This window comes from Pelobates fuscus, chromosome 2 (genome assembly GCF_036172605.1).
Source record: "Pelobates fuscus isolate aPelFus1 chromosome 2, aPelFus1.pri, whole genome shotgun sequence".
Taxonomy (NCBI): Eukaryota; Metazoa; Chordata; class Amphibia; order Anura; family Pelobatidae; genus Pelobates; species Pelobates fuscus.
Window position 1 is genome coordinate 85,745,104 of NC_086318.1, and position 19,337 is coordinate 85,764,440.

Sequence of the window (19,337 nt, forward strand, 5' to 3'; positions counted from 1 at the left end):
AAAATCAAACTGTTTGGGTGTTGGGGTTCAAAGATTATGTACACAGAGCATCTATGGGGAACAAGACTAAAACTTTAGCTATCACCATAGAAGCCAAGAACACAGCTATGCTGATTGCATTCATTTTGTCAGATAATTGCTCTTTAAACATAACCCCTATACTTATTCAAAGCCATAAATCATTAACCTCAAAAAATGAGCCACTCAGCAGACTGGGCAGGAAAGGACAAGATAACGATTAATAGGGTTAAAGAATCTGGACAGTAAATATATGAAAGGCTCAGGGGCTTGGGAGCAAAGGTAATAGTTATGGGGAGGGGATGAGAACTGAGCAAAGGGAGATCGATATCTAATGAGATAAAAAAAACATTTTGTCTCCTAAGAGAGATGGTGACAATGATTGAAAGAGATTAGAAACAGAGCTCCGAGGAAGAACAGAGAAAGTCACAACAGAAGAAAGAACTCGGAGCAACCCAAACTGTGCCAGCTGTATTGAAGTGGAGGTCGGAATATCTATCACACATAAATAGGTAAAGGTAATGCAGAAAGCAATCTCGGGAGTGCATTCCAGATAATATTTCCTCAATATACTCCTGTATTCCTATAGTGCCCAGTACTCAAAAAGGTCTGCAGAATGTTTTCTTAAAGCGGCACTGTCATCTCCATATTGAAAATGAGTATTTCATGATAGAACCTTTGCGAAATACTCATTATGACTGTTTTGGAATTTCACTGAAATTCAGAGAGCATTATCGAGACAAAGTCTCTGTATTTATCCTACCGCTTGACTTTTTGTGACACAAGGTGGAGTCTATGTGTCAATCCCTGCAGCCGCCATCAGTGACAGCTGCAGGCAATTGGCTGTGACTATGGAGGATCCCGCGCATGCGTGAGATTCCATCAGTGACATCGGTTCTGGCCCTGAAGTGTCAGGAGGTGAACAGGAGCAGTGAGACCAATATGGCGGTGCCCGCAAGGGACAAGTTCAGGTAAGTAATTTCATCCTTACCTGCCCCCCCCCTCCCCCCTCCTGTGGGCACTGGACCACCAGTGTCGATGTCACCTTTGGAGTATTTTGGGATTTCCGCAAAGTTCCCAGATGGTGACAGTGCCGCTTTAAAATTGAATTCCTTACACTTTGCTTTGCAGTAGGTGTTAATCCCAGGCAACCACACACTCCTACATGTGCTCTATGTTATGAACAATCCGTAATGTTTAACCGTTGCACCCAATATCACTTCTGCCAATGGTTTAATATTTTTGGATAAGCTTTTCAAAGAATATACAAACAAATTTATACTAAAATATAAAATAAGGTCTCTATTAAATTAAATGGATGTAGTGCCTACCTATAGTGTTTCTTTAAACATATGCATTTTGCAACAGAATTTGAATAAATACATAGATATAATCTTTGTTAAATGCTATGGAGTCCTAAATAGGAAGGCATTCGGTCATTCTTCAGGAGAAAACACAAGCCAAGAGCCAGTTTTTCTAGCACTACCTGATTGCTATTGAACATAAAGAATACTGCTTTAAACACGGTAATTTATACACACCCTTATTTAAGCAGTGAACGGAGAATAACCAACCAATCAAATGCTGTCTTTTTGTCGTCTCTCATTCGGCCTAGATGCCTGTATTAGATAGTTTATTGCATCCAGTCCTCACCCTAAATAATAATGCACATCCAGACTTATTAATGACCACCTGCTTAGAATACACACAATGGATATTTGATCATAACTTAAAATAGGTATAATTCACTAAACAATATTTTTGCCTCTTTCTAGAAATAATCATGGAGAATGTGGGACTTGGGTCACAGGTCAACATCATTAGAAGTAAGAGAGTTCTGATTGGAAAAAATGTCTCACCAGCAGATATTCTAATTGGAGATGGCAAGATTATTAGCATTGATCCCTGGGGAAAGCAACAGCCAGCAAAAGGATCACAGGTAACGCAAGAAAACGTTCAACTTACGAACATTCTTAATGAATATCGACAATAAAAACATTTACATGTATTAGTCTGACTCACAGAAGCTGGTTATTGAGGATGTCAGACTGACACACTGGGCAGATATACCAAGTTTTCATTTTTTAGGTATCCTTATAAGAGTCATTCAGACATGGCCACAATCTGGGGTGTATACTGAGTTGTGCAATGCTTTTTGTCAACTTACCGCGATTCCCTGCTGAGTGAATATCCCAGTGTATATGATTACTAGCTCTCTAAATGTGTGTAGTTTTTAGCAACCGAAAATAATGATTTTTGTTGTCCAGCTCATGGGGCAAATTAGGTTAAAATTTGTATTCAGGGGAAAGTAGAATATGCTCATAGTCACGTATAACTGGTTCTTAACTAAGTGGGTAGTCTGTAAACAAGCAGAGACTAATGGCAAAAGATGGATAACCCTTAGACCCTGAGCAGTTTCTTAAAATCTGGGATTAATACTTTCTTATCCACCTAAGCAAATGCATCTCCATACTGGTTTTAACTTGTGATTGACGTGATATCTAGTGAAATTAAAAACATTTACAATTATGAAATTTAAGCTCAATTTGTTCCTTGCAGCTCCTGGATGTTGGGAACCTTGTGGTCATGCCTGGAGTCATTGATTCCCATGTACATGTCAATGAGCCGGGACGCACTGACTGGGAAGGATTCCACACTGCCACGCGGGCTGCGGCTGCCGGAGGCATAACAACAATCGTAGACATGCCACTGTAAGTAAAGTAGGATAATACAATAGTAGAGAATTACATGAGCAGGGTGCACCGTGCCTGGGTTGGCCGTAGGACATATGGTCAAATACCCAGTTAGCTGGTTTGGTCAGTGGCTCTGCATGCATTTTATAAGAGGTGTGCAAGAGGTACTACATTTTGAAATGCAAAAATGAAAACTCCCCTTAATAATCTCCTACTAAATTACTCGTCCATGCCACAATTACATTTCTTTATATATAGCTAACCAGAGCGTTGCACTCAACTTGCCCAGGTGCTCAACAAGTCCAACACACAGCAAGCAAGAAACGGATCACTCACAGGTTTTATATATATATATATATATATATATTTATGTCAAATAAATGACAAATGATTTTTGGTGAAACCACACTCTCAAAGAGACTTCAACTTCCAGACTAGAACCAGCAATATGCTGATAAGACCCAAAAGGTTGAAACTGTATAGTCCATAAGGGGTTTCTGGTTACTGGTATTTTTCTATCACCCTTGCATTTGTTTAAAAAACCTGTGTTTAAAACAGTGTCCATTACTATTACTCTCGAAACCAGCAGAAGAATTCATAAGAAGTGAAAACAAACTCACAACTAGAATGGCCCTGGTAGCCCATAGAGCAAGTGGCAAATTATGATCAGATAAACTACAGAAACGTACAGAAATTACAGAAACGTACAACCTTGACAAACTAACAGCACAAATACAGCACAAATACACGACTCCTACAAATCCTTCCATAAAGTATGGGATCCTTGGGTATCCAGCGTCACCCAAAACCCACTACACGACCTAGAACTTCACCACACTACCCGGTAATACCAAAAAACTGAATATTAGAACAAGTACCATGCCCTCTCCCTAAAACTTGGTTACCCTTTCTCCTCTTTCTTTAAATGATTTTCTTCTTTCTTTCTCTCTCTCTTCCCCTCTCCGCACAAACACCTGAGAGGGGAGACTGGAGTCCAGGAGACCGGCCCCTGTCAAACGCTCCTCTATTCACTACTCTCCCAACTCTATGACCTACACCCATTCCCCTTTCCTCTCTGAACTCCAAGCCAATGCTCACACCCATATGGCAACCAACACTAGGCGGTCCTGTAGCCACCTCACTCCCGTGGAACCCACATGCAACCACGCAGAGGCAGTGCCTCCCACAGCTGGTACTGCTTTAATAGAACTGCATACACAAGACACAACTTCACGGCTCCACGTGAAACAAGCACAAACCCAACTGGTCTTATGGCCATGAGTTCCCACTATGTACCACCACCACCAACAACGTGGCTCATTGTCATATCAATATGTCATATTAAACGCACGGTACTGGTAATGTACCACAATTGTTCCATATTGATGATCTGCCTATGAGAAGTGACATATGGCTCATATTTCTTGTGTTAAAAATAAATCTTTGAAAAAAACAAAAAACAGTGTCAATTGCTAATGGTATCAGCAGAAATGCACTATTAAGTCTGAAACACGATGCTTGTCTATGCTCATTTGCATGTTGAGCTGGGAATTCTGTGATAGTTATGGAAACATGATTTTCCACTGTGCCTAGACTTGTCAAAGTCTACGTGAGATATGCAAGTGATGCACAAAGCACATTATTATTGTCTGTCTGTCTAACATAGTACAGGATAAATTGAAGGTTCTGTCAATCATACTACAGTTGTTACAGATAATATACTTATGAAATGGATGTTATCCTTTAATTATAGAAAATATATTACAAAATGATTGGGATCACCAATGTTTTTTTTCCCAGCAATAGTCTCCCACCCACCACTTCTGTGAGTAATTTTCACATCAAACGGAAGGCTGCTGAGGGCCAGTGCTTTGTGGATGTAGCATTTTGGGGTGGAATAATTCCGAATAACCAGGTAAGGAAAATTGTAATGTTTTGACTTATTGTGATGTCTTATTTAGAACTACAGGATTTTGGACTTCTCAAAGTATCATTTTCAATCAGATGTTAACTTACTTAAGATATCATGGTCTGTGTATTCTAAATTCTTTAACAGTGCCATACATAAGACATTTTAAATTAAATAGACATGTTAGTCATGGGCTTTCAATTTTTGGATTTTTGTATTTCTATAATGTATTTTTGATGTTGTCACAATTGTTATAGTAAAAGAATACAGTGAAGAATATAATGAACTCCATATGCAATTCCTTAACACCACACTATACAATATGTGTCTTGTGTGCTGTAAGCAAAAAGCACAATAGTGTGTTTATTTACATAAAAAACAAAAGTTTGCAGGTTGTAATCTCTAATGATGCCATGCTTCAATCAGTGTGGCGTCATTAAAATGGTGCTGTGATTATGCTCAGTGTTAAACTCAGTGTTATGGCTCCATTTAAAAGCATGCATTCTGTGATAATATTTTGTTCTGAGTTAAGTGAAGTTAGGAACAAATAAAGAGGTTACAAATATTAATCATAGAGATTGCGGTGTCCAGCTAAAATATAAATCTTATCACAAACAGAGGGTGCAAAATGGTCAGGGGACATCAACAAAAAGTAAAACAAAATCAGATCACAAGAAAATCAATAAAATGGGGGAAGGTAGGAACATTTTAATTTTTACTTTAAAAAAAAAAAAAGTAATCTGTACAAAAACATGCTGTTTTGTTATATGTCTATAGGCTAACTAGGTAGGCACCTTCCCATCTGTTGGATCATGTCACTGACTGTCTATTTCTGACTGGATGACTTCACATTTCCTAAAACTCAACCTTTCTAAGACCAAACTCCTTGTTCTCCCCGCTAAAGGTCAATTAACCTATTATAACCTCCATCCCGCAGGGGCGCTGCTTTGGTGTGCTCTATAAATCTGACTTTTAACCCTTTACATAAAATCTATCACCAAATCATGTTGCTTTCACCAAAAAAAAGATTTCTCACTCAGGATGCAACTAAGACACTTGTCCATGATTTCTGTTTCCTTCCTTGATTGTTGTAACCCTCTGCTTGTCGACTTGTACACTGCCCAGATTGTCCCTCTACAGTCCATAATGTATGCCCCTGGCAGAATCATCTACCTTACAACCATCAACTCTCACACTTCCATACTTCCATCCATACTGTCTCTTATTGTCATCAACGACCTGTTACTGTCCCGTTCTTGCACCCGCACCCTAGACTCTTGTGTGCAGGTCTTCTCCAGAGTTGCCACCACCCCCCTTACGGAATGCCCTCATACAGCAGATTTGACTCTCCCAGTGCCTAAAATGAAATTCTTCAGACAAGCTGTCCAGCTCTCCTCTTAACTACTCATCTCTTATAACTTACCTCTGCCGTCTTCAGTGTACTGTGCTCCATCCTGCCAAACACTCCACCCATCCTTCGAGTACATACAGTTCATCTGATTATTTTTTTTGTATTTGTCCCTCATCCCTTTAGATTGTAAGCTCAAATGGGCAGGCCCCTCTTAACCTATGTTTCGTTAGAATTAAATTGTTTACAGCACTACAGAATATGTCGGTGCTTTATAAATAACTGTAACTGAATAGATCTTGTGCTGTGCTGAGTCTCCATCGGTGCTGCCACAACCACCTCCTCCTCATAGAGAAGCATTGGGATCCGCTGCAATGCCCCTAAGATTCTGCCATAGAGAATGATTGAATACAATGATTCTCTATGGCCAGCCATGATGGTATTGCGCATGAGAACCGGAAAGGTTCTCATGCCCATAGGGCTTGGAGCCGTGGCTTGAAACTGTGCTTCCAAGACCTTTAATTAATTAACTAAAGGATTTTTAAATCCTTGAGATTGTTAAAGTCCCTACAGTGTTCCGTTAATACACAATGTAAGGCTAAGTAATAAGTGCCCACTCCTGATTTGTGGTAGATCAGGTAGATCTGTGGCTTTATGTATTAAATCGGTCTATTGTTTTTTATTACGTTTGGCTAGACTAATGGAAAATTCTTTGAAAAAGTGTTTATTGACTTGGGACTAATTTCATTACACAAAACGTTTATATTTATAAATGATAAATAATCTCGTAAACTTTGACCTTTTCCCAGAGTGTACCTGTATTAATAGCCACTGACAGTATGTTTGTGAATCCAGTTTAGAAACTCTTTAGTACCAGTTTTCTTGCATCACATGTAGACTTCCTCTCCTGTCCCAGGTGGAGATATTACCTATGCTACATGCTGGTGTTGCTGGATTCAAATGTTTCCTAATCTCCAGTGGGGTACCAGAGTTCCCCCATGTCAGTCTAATGGATCTGCACACAGCCATGCCGGAGCTGCAAGGCACCAACAGTGTGCTTCTGGTGAGTATTCTGGGCATTTTCACAAAACCCATGCATGCACATTAATGTAGTAGCTATATACTAAGGACTGTCCACATGTGAATAGCAACACTCTATAATGTTTGATTTGATTCACGGTTTATTTACTAAAGGGAGAATTCACAGTGAATTTGAAATGTAAGGACAAAAATTTGGCACCAGGATGGCCGAGTGGTTAAGGCGTTGGACAAATGTCCACATGGGTTCAAACCCAACTCCTGGTACATGATGTCCTCAAATGACACTGGTGGTTTTAACCATCCCAAATATTATTGATCTCCTTAAACTTGGAAAATTTTCATTACTGGTATTCTGCTCAACCCATTTCAAATTCAGAAACAAACTGCAAAGGATATTTGCTGCAACTTAGAGAGGCAAAGGTTTAAAAATAATATCAGGAAGTATTACTTTACTGAGAGGGCAGATGCATGGAACAGCCTTCCAGCTGAAGTGGTAGAGGTTAACACAGTGAGGGAGTTCAAGCCTGCATGGGATAGGTATAAGGCTATCCTAACTATAAGATAAAGCCAGGGACTAATGAAAGTATTTAGAAAATTGGGCAGACTAGATGGGTCAAATGGTTCTTATCTGCCGTCACATGACATGTTTCTATTAAAAAAGCCAAACTGGATAAATTCTCTGTCTGCTATGCTTTCACTTTGGCTACTCTGGTCATAAACTTGAAATTTCAATTCAAATTCACTTTCATTTCTTTAGTAAACCAACCTCATTGTGATCCTTTATCAAAGACTGAGATGATAAAATAATGTCAAAATGTATTTTATCTGCAACACTGGAGTTCAAACAAGATCAACCGTTACAAATACTTTGTAGTGCCTTGGGAAGGATTTAACACTCACACACACAGAAATTGACGCACTTGGAAAACAACAGACAATTTAGCACAAAACTATCCAGCATTAATTCAAAATCGTGCACAGGAAAAGTGTTACATTAGAAACAGTAGTGCAATGATAAAGAATATTAAAATAATAAACAACGAAACTGTAAAATTGTATAAATTAACTGCCTAAAATCACTGAATGGAGTAAAGGGACACAGAAAGAGGGAGAAGAGATTAGATTTCAATTTTTATGAGATTTCAATTTTTTAATCTTTAGCTGTAGGTATAGATTGGGTAATAACTATAACCGTTTAGTTTTTTGTTTTTTTTTAAGGTACACTTGCAAAGTTAAGATCCTAATGAACACATTAAAATGTAGGCTATTTGATTTAGTCAGGATTTAAAAAAACATGTTTGAAGACTAAAAGCAAGATAACAGATATATAATAGTTAAAAAAAAATTTATTTTATTTTATCAGTTTCATGCTGAACTTGATGACCCCAAGAGAGATACAGTCATCGGAGGTGAGGCAAACACATTTTCTTTTTCCCTTTACTGTAGAATGCTGATGGCAAATTATATTTATTAACATGTCTAAACAAGTGACGCATTCTTCTGTGATGGTAAGAGGGTGATCCTGGAATCCTGGCAACCAGTTAGATGTCAAATAATCCATGAACCAGATATTAATAATGATCAAATGTTAGTAGAGTGCACAGTATGAATAGGTAAGGATTGTACAATATGGCAATTCTTCTAAATCTGAAACAGTAGTTAAGTCAAATCAAAGGGTTGGATGAGTGTGACTCCTATCATTCATATAAAGCTTGGCTGAGAGTGAGGGCAGTTGCAGGCTGCAATGCATTCAGAGCCGATGTTAGATTGAGGAATAACAGGGATTCAGTGTACGTCTGACATGTGACATTTCTATGTTTTCTCGCAGACCATGTGCTTTATAAAACATTCCTCGATTCTCGCCCTGACCAGATGGAAGTTGCTGCAGTTGAAGCAGTGGTCTGTCTTTGTCTGGAATACAAGTAGGTACCGAGTACCACCTAGCTGTTACTCTTATATAAACACAGTATGCTGTATCGTATGAAGATCACAGCTTATTGAATATGGTCATGTCAGTTTTCTTTAAAATGTAGGCCATAGTTATACATCAACTGCTACTAAGTATGAAATAAAAATATTTTTACTGATCATTTGGATAGATTAAAACTATCAGTGCCACTTGTATGCCTGGGAAGAATACTAATATTACTCGTAATTATTTCAAAGCATGAGATGTTTCCTACAAGATTACTGCTAAACATCTGCTGGCACCCATGGCTATAATAAGGACCATCCACACGTGAATAGCAACACTCTATAATGGTTGATCTGATTCAAGGTTCAATGCATGATCAAATATCTGTTACAAAAGTAAACAGATTTATAGAAAATAAATTAGCCAACTCTGTTAGACATGAAGGAAGAAGATTTCAGCTGTTGTAGAGAAAAAGTAAAAACATATAGCGTAGAAGAGAGCCTTTGATTGGTTCACTGCAGTGTTTTGACACACTTGGATACTAGCCTCTTAATGTTTTCCTATGTGAAACTATGGGAAAGTATTGGATTGGCTGAGATCATCAAGACTGATAATGAGAGGAGATCGGGGCTCCAGCGACACCAACAAACCGCGAGTTTTATAGTAAGTAAAACTTTTACCCTCACAGGGAGACACCTAAATAGGTAGGGTAACACAATAGCGTTAGGAATACATGTTTGTATTCTTAGTGCTATAGTGTGACTGCCATTTTTTCTCATTTTGTGGCAGATTTGTAAATGGCTTGACAGTGGACTTTTCCCCCTGCTTTAGGAGCAACAGCAGAATCAGAGATGTGTTAAAGATTGAGTTTGATTGACCAATCTTTTTTCAAGCTTATTAAGCAACCTTATAATCCGAGATTTTAAATATGAATTGATGAAGTGTTTTTATGTACATGTAGTGTATTCTTAGATACCATATCTGTATACAGTGACCATCCTGTCCTTGTATCCACAGAGTACGCTGCCATATTGTGCACCTATCCTCAGCGAAATCGCTTCCGATTATCAGAAAAGCAAAAATGGCCGGAGCACCGATCACAGTGGAGACTACCCACCATTATCTATCTCTAACTGCTGAGTACATTCCTCCAGGGGCCACATATTACAAGTGCTGCCCCCCCATAAGGGATCATAACAACAAGGTAAATTACATTTCGGACATTGTGGGTGTGTGATGTAACTGGGCTAAGTTAAATACAATTTATTAAATGGGATTTTACTGCTTTTCAGTTTTATTAATTGTGTTCTAGATATTTCCATAGACCACATATATCCAATTATTTTCACAGCTTTCTTGAGATTGGATTTTATGGGATATTCCAGTTATGAGGAATTTGATACCAAATGTACAATTCTTTTTCAAGTCCATTATATTCTTGGTAGAGTCATCTGTGTCAATGTTTGACATTATTTCCTGATTGAATATGTTTATATATTTAGTAGTTATAGTTTTGTTCTAGTTAGGGGAGTGGTAATTAAATATTGCAAGTGGCATTGCACATAGATCATTGAATTTATGTAAAATCTGCTTTTCAGTTCTCCCATCTCTGAATATATATTCCTATACTCCCGTATTTCTTGTCTTCCTTATACTGGTTACCCCCTTCTCCAGTCTTCTTCCCCTTTTCTGATGCTGTGCTGTCTTTGTGGACCTGTTATGTTTACGTTTTGATCATAGTACCCGGTGCACACTGGCTAGTAAGTGTCACGATATCTAGTGACCCAACAGGCAGAGTGAATATATGATAATAGATTAGACAACATTTACCAGTCCCTAGTGCCCTGCAAACAAATGTCTACGTTGTTAGAATTAGAATGTTCAGGGACAAGCCGAGTCAGGAAAGCCAGAAATCAGGGAAGCGAAAAACCAGTAGCCGAGTCAGGGAGAACAGAACTGAGAATAGTCAGGAGAAAGCCAAGATCAAATTACTAAAATAGACACAGAATATAAAGCACTCTTGGGAACTGAAAACAGAAACCACAACAGGGCAATGACTAGCACCCTACATGTTCTTTATATAATCTATGCCTTTAATTGATAACCACGCCCCCAAAACATTCTAATTCGACCATTTTGGCGGGCAGTGACGTCATTAGCATAATGACGTTGGCGCACGCGCACATGTCATAAAAGGGGGCGGGGCCACGTTGCCCGGCGTTGGAACCAATGGTGAGATGAGAGGGACCGTGGGAAAGGACCTCCCCAGGCTGTGTATTAGCCTGGGCAACATAAGGTAATGTGACAGTAGGGACTAGTGGACGACTTCTTCATGATGCTCATCACTTTGTCTTTGCCACTATTTAACTGCATATGTAACATTTTTTAAGAGCCATACCATATAGCAATCATTAGGAGAGTCCTACAAGTGCAGACCTACAAGAAGGAGAAACGGGTGAACATGAACCTGCAGTAAGCCAGCCCAATATTAATTTGGTTACAGAGGAGATTCTACATATCCTTTTACCACTTTATTTCTATTAGAGGAACAGAGACACGGCTGCTCATACTGTATGTGTGTCCGGGGGCTTAAGTGGCCGCATTGCACAGATCCATTCAAAACTATGAACATGGCTTTTAAAAGGATGGTTTTCTTTAATTGTATTTTTGTTCCCTATATATTTTTTTTTTTTAATTTGACAATTTTTATTGTTTTCAACATAATGTTCAATGAGGACTGGGTGATGGGGAAGGGATATAGAAGAAAAGAGGGGGGCAAGGGGGAAAGGTAAGCATCGATCAAGCAGTTCCATCTAGCCGTCACACCAAGCCGTTACATAGTTACATATATTTCCAACAATACCTTATTCTTCTCCTATGAGCAAGTCTATGTGGTGCATTTTTAGATTTTTATTGACCTCGCTGTTCCTAGTCGAGTATCCTCTATCTCTATACTTGGCCTCCCATGTTGTCTCCCTCCCAGTTACCCTGTGTCACAGGAGGAATGTGGCAGTTAGCTGTTATGGCGGGTGCTTCCGTCTCCAGTTCTCCCATCTCTCCCAATGTTCCCTATATTTTAATGCGTTATCTAAATAATAGATTACATAAATCGGATAGGATAGTGTTTGTGCCAGTGTGAGCATTATCAAAATCCTACGTGTGCGTTTTTCTAAAAATTTCTACAAATAAATGGCTAACGAGAAATGAATTAACATTTCCAGTATTGTCTGTGTATCTTCTATTTTTTTTATTGAAGCATATGTTTTCGACGGATCTCCTGTGATACATACTAGCTCATGCCTGGTATATGAGATATCATTATACTCTATTAATTTGAACTATAAGACTAGATACATAGTGTCATTGAGTATAGGAAACATCTACATGATATATGTGTTTCCTGTCTCATTAGATGTATCAAGTTGCTTAAATGAATATATTACTTCTGTGTATCAGAGTTTTTTGGCTCGGATGCTAAGGTTTCTTCCTGATAGTACATTTCTTGTTAGCCATTATCTTCTAGAAGTTATTCCTGGAGATAGTATTTAGGAACAGCAATGGTATTTAACGTTTTAGGAAGGATTGGTTTTGCATGTGCATATAGTTCACCTTTTCTTTTTACATTTTTTCGTGTTTGGCATTTCACTATAATAACATTATTATTTAATACAGTAATTTATTAATTGGATTTTTTTTCTAGTTTGATGGCAGTATCTCTAATACTGGGATAGCTCATTTCAGATCATTTCCAGATATATGTATTTTTTTCATAACTGGCAATCCTAAACTATCTGTAGATTATACCAGTGTTCCCATGTATCTACAAGGAAATTATTGGCATGTGAATGATACAATGTATCTGCCTGTCTGTCCACTAGGAGGCACTGTGGAGGGCTCTTCAACAGGGAGACATAGACATGGTTGTGTCTGATCATTCACCCTGCACTCCAGATCTTAAACTCCTGCAGGATGGAGATTTTATGGATGCTTGGGGGGGAATATCCTCTTTACAGCTCGGTGAGTAAGATTCTATTATCAATAATTATTTGTTTTCACAACTTATTTTCAAATAAGTGGCAGAAACCCAAACTTGATCTAAATGCAGCTTTTTCACCAACGCTATTAACCGGTGATAGATCTCTTCTTTAGAGTGAAACCCAATGCAGGATCAAAGAAGATGTGGAGCTCTCGAAGTTAAATGTTGCAAAAGAAAATTTATAATTATAATCATTGACCTTGATTTAATATTTTTGGATGTTATACCTTTAAATGGTTTAATATTTGATATTATTTTATATAGTAATTTCTGGCCACTGTTAGTGGCGGACCACTTGTGAGTGCATTAATCACCTTATCTTTTATCATTGTATCTAACAGTTCTACACTATGTTTTGTTTTATGTTTTCGTTTTTAAGTGATTAAAAGCTGGAATATCATTTCCTAACTGGAGTACTACCAATATATTTTGGGAGACCGATAACCAGTGTATGTATACTATCTCACTGGTGATTCTCACACATGTAATTGTAGCACACCACACCATTTTTTTTGCCTTTTGTATTTATCACGTTTTTTTGTTTTGAATATTTTTATTGTGTTCACAATATAAATTCATGTATCAAACTGATTTGTAAAACACCAAGCATCGGTTTAAAACAGTGTAAACATTTGGTTGCCTGCGCAGAGGGCTATTCAGCGTAAAATTTTTGTTCACAGTTCGTTGCTTTGCGTCCTATTCTCTTAGTTGTTACATTCGGTTAATTGATTCCTAACATAGTACATTGCTAACGTAGTGTTCGAAAAGCGGGTCAGTGCTTGCGCAGAGGCCTGGTTATATTTGCATGAACGGGTCCACAGGTTGTGGCCTGCGCAGAGGCTCTTTGACCCTGTCAAATATTGTGTAGCGTTTAACATGGTAACAATTTCGGGCGAATATCCTCTAGGTGCTAGTTGGCCGTTAAGAAGTAAGCAGGTAGATTAGGGCAAATAAACTATGCATCAGCACTAATAAACAGAGCCATGTACAGGCTTCTATCAAGTTTTTTTGGAGTAAACCGAAGTGTTGGTGACAACTAGGAGACTCACTATACTTCTTGTGCTTTAATACAATAATGGTCGACTGCGACGTCACTGCACATGTGCACGTGATGTATGTTATGGAATGAGAACCAGAAAATACGATTCCTAGTTCTCATACCCAGAGGACTTGGAGGCATGCCTTGAGCCTGCGCTTCTAAGCCCTCTAATTACGTAACTAGAGTGCTTTGGCGGGATAGGAGAGGGGGACAGGACTGCAGGCACTATGACAACTTCATTAAGATGCATACAGTGTCCCTATTGTGTCCGTTCATCTATATGGCCATTTTAAACAAATGTTTTTAATTAATTACATTTGTCTATAAATCATTTTCTTGTTCTTTAAGCAGTGAACCGTGAAGCAAAATAGCTGTCACTGGTATCCAAGCCAAAATGTTGGGTCAGAATTTCAAAATTCCTTTCACTTTACAAAATTTCACTTTTTGTGAATAAAACCCTTTTAATGATGAACTTCGTGAAAGCAGTGCAGCATCTTCTTCTATTCCTGCAGGGCTGTCTCTTTTCTGGAGCTCCGCAAGAGGCCGAGGATTCACTGTGTCCGATGTGTCGCAGTTGTTGAGCAGTAATCCAGCCAAACTGTGCAGCTTGGACAATTGTAAGGGGTCTATTAAAATTGGATATGACGCGGACTTTGTTATCTGGGATCCGGACAAAGAATATCAGGTAAGGAAAGTGAAAGCCTGAGGAGTCTTTATTAAGTATCCATGTGTTACTTGCATGAAAGGGAATATGTACTCATATGGGGTATAAAGAGATGCTGGTAACAAGCTGTTATTGTTTAGATGTTGCTAACACGTGCACACTTATCTGTAATTTTTTTATCTTTTAGTTTTTCTTTCCTTACGCCCCATGCATCTTAATATTTTTTTAATACGCTTCTCAAATGATTTAATATTTTTATTACACTTCCACATTTAATATTTTGAAATATGTTTGAATATTTTTATGTATTGATATATTTTTTTATATAATTTTTTTGATATTTTATTATATCGAAAAATATATTTTTAAAGGTTTATCTAGAAATATTAAATCAATTGAAACGCTGATCCAAAAATAATAAATTGAGACCTATGTTTGTAGACATTTGCTGTTGGTGCAGCATAGTTTATTTTTAGGAATTTCCCCACTAAATATTAATGTTTTAGTGCTACAAATCACTTCATTCCTATGGCCACAATTAAACATTCTTTATGGGGAAAAAGTGCATTTTTTGAAACATTATTCTCTAGTCTGTTACTCATCTAACGTGTAACGTAACTTAGGCTGAAAGATATAGTTGCGAAAAATAAATGCTGTCATGTACAATGGGATAACATTTGGTTATTTTTTTTTATATTTTAAATAAAAATTGTTAGCACACAAAATAAAAGTGTACATATGATGGACAGTTGAACTTTTGATGAGCTCCAGGTGTTGTCTTCCATTAACATTTTTTTTTACCATTCTCTCCGCCATATTACCTTTTGACTGCTATTCAATATGGGACGCAAAAAGAGATGCTCCAGCTGACAGCGAACTGTCAGACATGCCCAGGCCTTGCCACCCCGTCTACACAAAGAACCCTTAACTATAAAATCTAATACCAGATGTATTTTATTTGTCTACAGGTGCAGGAATCAAGGCTTCACCACAAGAATAAGGTATATTCTCGCACATCAAGTCATTACCAAGTGAAACATTGGGAGCTATGTATAATGGCATGTATAGTCAAAGGCTTGAGAAGCATTTCCAAAAATTAAATGTTCTCCTATTCAATAATGGAACACTGAGCGCCATTACAACTTGAGTGTGTTTGGTAGTGTTCCACCTTAGTTACATTCTATGTATTTTACCCTGTTCAAATCTTTTCAATTGTGCTATGACAAATACATATATATATATATTACAATTTCTGCAACATAACAACACTCTCATAGTCACCTCTCCCCTTTTCACAAGATGTCTTCCTGGATGGTATATGATGTAGCTCAGGCAATGAATAAATAGCACAAGCTGATTTGCTAACTTGACTCCAGGCCACAGCCAATCGTCTCATCTATACACTATACTATATCAAACTAGTGCTAACTGGAAAGGCAACAGATAATAAGAGTGCAGTGATTGGTTGGTCTCTTTTTGGCTGAGTTGAGTAAGTACCCAGAGAGGTTGTGGCTAATAGGCTTTAGGATAGAGTTACACCATACTCCCAACTTTGGGAAGTATGCAGTCGGAAAGGGAGCGCAGTGGGCGGGTGGGATTACAGTAAGAAAACGGACAATGCCCCAAATTGGCAAAATGCTGACGCTCTCACTGCATCACTGCATGGTTATTGTGCCCTAATAATGCACTCACTCTGTGATTGCTGGGATATCAGGGAACCACATCAAGATTGGCGGGACAGGACCCTGAAATCGGAATCCGGACACTTGGTAGCCTGCTACATTTCAAAAAAACTCAAAACTTTTTTAGCAAAAGAAAAGATGTTTTAATATGGACAAGACGGAGGATGAATACGGGGACAAAACCAAATGTACTTAAAGGACAGCTGTCATCAAATTTTCACTTCTCATTTTCTAAATGTTATTACATTTAATGAAACTTCATGGGATTCTTTTTAAATTATGTTTTGTTTTTTTTAAATTACACTTTTATCTGGCTGCTATATTGTGTCAGACTCTACTGCTGTCTGACCAACTGCTGCTCAACCTAACTTGTTTGCTGCTGCAATTGCTCTGTGTGTTCTCTATGAACCTGCAGCAGCAGGCAGCAAGTTAGGTTGGGAGCAGTTGGTCTGATAACAGTTCGTGCTCAGCATGTGCCTGGAGTGTTCTTTTAAGGAATTGAGAGGATACACAGGGGTGCATTATGGGAACATTATGCCATTGAGAAGTTTTTGGGTACATTATTAACTATGAAACCAAAGGTCATTGTGACATTATGTTCCCTAACACACTCTTCACAGATATGTCTGTTACATTTTCTACGTGTAAAAAGAGTGTCAGATATTTCCAGGCTGCAGAAATAGTGGATTGTGATTGGCTGGTCTCCCAAACCTGTTATTTGCAATGAGTTGTAATGCAGGGCAATTAAATTGTGTAACACTTACATGTTAGTTCCTGCACAATACAGAGTGATGTCATGTTGCGTATGAAACATTTAGTTGTAATCATTAATTGTTTGCACCAGACATAGCCAATAGATGATGTTTTGGTTCATCTGGTGGGACAGAAAGATATCTTTTAGCAAAACATAGTTTACACTTGCCTTACCATATATAAGTTTTCAATAGCACTTTAAATGAAGTCTGACATAATTTTTTTTTTTTTTTTTTTTTATAAAAAATGATTGGCTCCACGTTCTGCTTGAAATGCCCCTGAGATGAGGCAGGCCAGGAACACTGCTTTTGGTCTTGCTAGCACATTCACAGTTACTGGGAAGCAGTTAAAACATTTGTTATTTACAATCTCAAAATATATATGCTATCAATCCCAGATCTAGCAATACTGAGCTGTACTGATGAGACCAAAACGTGCTCTTCTAAAGTGCAGATGATAATTTTGGTAGCTGCATGAAAATCATTTTTTTTTTTTTTTGCAACAGCACTGAATACAAACTGAGGCCCCCATTACTTATACTTTTTAAGTTAAATCACACCGTGTATTCTACATAAATTGGCTGTAAACTTGTACCCACTGAGAAAAACTCACCTGTTTTTTGTTTGTTTGTTTTTTTAAACTTGGCACCCAATTACAAATTCTTTAGACCTGCAACTGAAAAAAAAGTTAAACGTACAACACCAGCTGGTACCTATGACAAACCTTTTTTGAGCCACAGCCCAGACTTGCTATAATCACAGACTTTTCTGTATGACCAGGTTATTAATATCATGTCAGAAGAGCATATCTTGATGTTATTCTGTTGTAGGGAAACCTTGAGATATTCTTGAATTTGGGAGAACTCACAACGCATGGCACTTTACTGAAACTAGCGAAGAAAGGTTGTTTGTAAGGTTATATTGTCTAACCCAGGCTTCTCCAAACTCCTGCCCTCCAGATGTTGCTGAACTACAACTCCCATGGTTCTATGAATGAAATGGATAGACTGAGAATCATGGGAGTTGTAGTTCAGCAACATCTGGAGGGCCGGATTTGGGGTAGCCTGGTCTAACCTCTTGTACTTGCTGACTATGGCACCGATTTTATTATTTTGGATAACCTTTTTAAATAATCACAATTCGTTGGAAAAAAAGTTTTTCAAATTATTTATCTTCAATAATTCTCATAGACTTTAATGGTGACTACTGTATATAATTAATTTGAAATGTTTCTCTAACAGATTGTGATCATGCGGCAAACTTACCCAAAATAATGAAATCCAGGCCTTAGTGAGATATTGTAAAACTGATCTACCTGGTTACATGTGATGTATCTCTTAAAACTAACAAAAATGTCTGAAACAAAATTTTAACAAATTATAACCCCTTCGAATTATCTACTACACTAAGAGCAGGGTTACACAGGCCTCTCGATCAATGCTGTTTTCTTTTATTTGTGAACCTGTTATTCTACATATTAACATGTGTCCCTATCAAATAATACAGTAAATTGTAATTCCCTTGTATCAGATTGCAGTTAGTTTATGTGTATCTTAGCAATACTTACATTCCAGTAACCGCCGCCCCCCCCCCCCCCCCCCCCCAACGCATTATTTCATGCTATGTAACTCTGACAAGTAATTATTTATTTACTTTTTACAGCTTACCCCCTACCTGGGATTCAGGCTATGGGGAGACATTGTTGCAACTCTTGTTCGAGGAATTCTCGTATATCACAAAGGGAGGCACTACCCACGAGCTTGTGGAAAACCTGTCCTTCTCCGCACAATAAGTCCACCGGAGCCTAGTGCACCGTATTACTGAGCCTTCTATTTTTAAATCTATAGATTGCACCCTACTAATAATTACCACAAGTATTTAAAAAAAAAGAATAAATCTTACTTGAAGTGTCTTCTTTCAATGGTAACCACCCAATTAGAGACCATTTCTGATTACTTCAATAAATTTACACAAATACCCCAGCCAACTGTTCGACATTGGAAAAGTTTCTTGGACGTTGCAGTTGAACAATAATTCTATGCTCTACTTCTGTTTTATATTGTCTCAGTTAAAAATGATATTCATCGGCAAGTCTATGTGCATTCTATAATAAGATGGGATTGCAATTTACAGAAAAACAATGAATTTACTGTGTTTCCACGTCCTGTTACTCATAATTAAAATTGGTGTAAAGAAGATAAGTAATTTCTTAGCTGTCAAAGAGATCCTATTTCCAATGA

At 37.9% G+C, this 19,337-nt stretch overlaps 1 protein-coding gene across 2 annotated transcripts; it reads left to right on the top strand.

Moving 5' to 3' along the window:
- Positions 1–287: 287 nt before the first annotated feature.
- Positions 288–19,074, top strand: LOC134585540 (allantoinase, mitochondrial-like). Of its 2 annotated transcripts, none has more exons than XM_063440970.1 (12): positions 288–530; positions 1,794–1,957; positions 2,578–2,729; positions 4,512–4,626; positions 6,885–7,031; positions 8,373–8,418; positions 8,838–8,931; positions 9,942–10,128; positions 12,803–12,941; positions 14,512–14,684; positions 15,632–15,664; positions 18,760–19,074. In XM_063440970.1, exons 2-12 carry the CDS (start codon positions 1,802–1,804, stop codon positions 18,919–18,921), a joined length of 1,404 nt encoding a protein of 467 aa, XP_063297040.1. In that variant the 5' UTR covers positions 288–530; positions 1,794–1,801; the 3' UTR covers positions 18,922–19,074. The 2 variants fall into 2 exon arrangements, with proteins under 2 accessions (XP_063297040.1, XP_063297041.1); XM_063440971.1 differs by lacking the exon at positions 288–530 and adding an exon at positions 918–989.
- Positions 19,075–19,337: the final 263 nt, after the last annotated feature.

Coding starts and splice junctions, on each gene's coding strand:
- LOC134585540 (XM_063440970.1), top strand. CDS start 1,802: ATGGAGAATGTGGGACTTGGGTCACAGGTCAACATCATTAGAAGTAAG. Junction 8,419..8,837: donor GAGAGATACAGTCATCGGAG/GTGAGGCAAACA, acceptor GTTTTCTCGCAG/ACCATGTGCTTTATAAAACA. Junction 12,942..14,511: donor AATATCCTCTTTACAGCTCG/GTGAGTAAGATT, acceptor CTATTCCTGCAG/GGCTGTCTCTTTTCTGGAGC.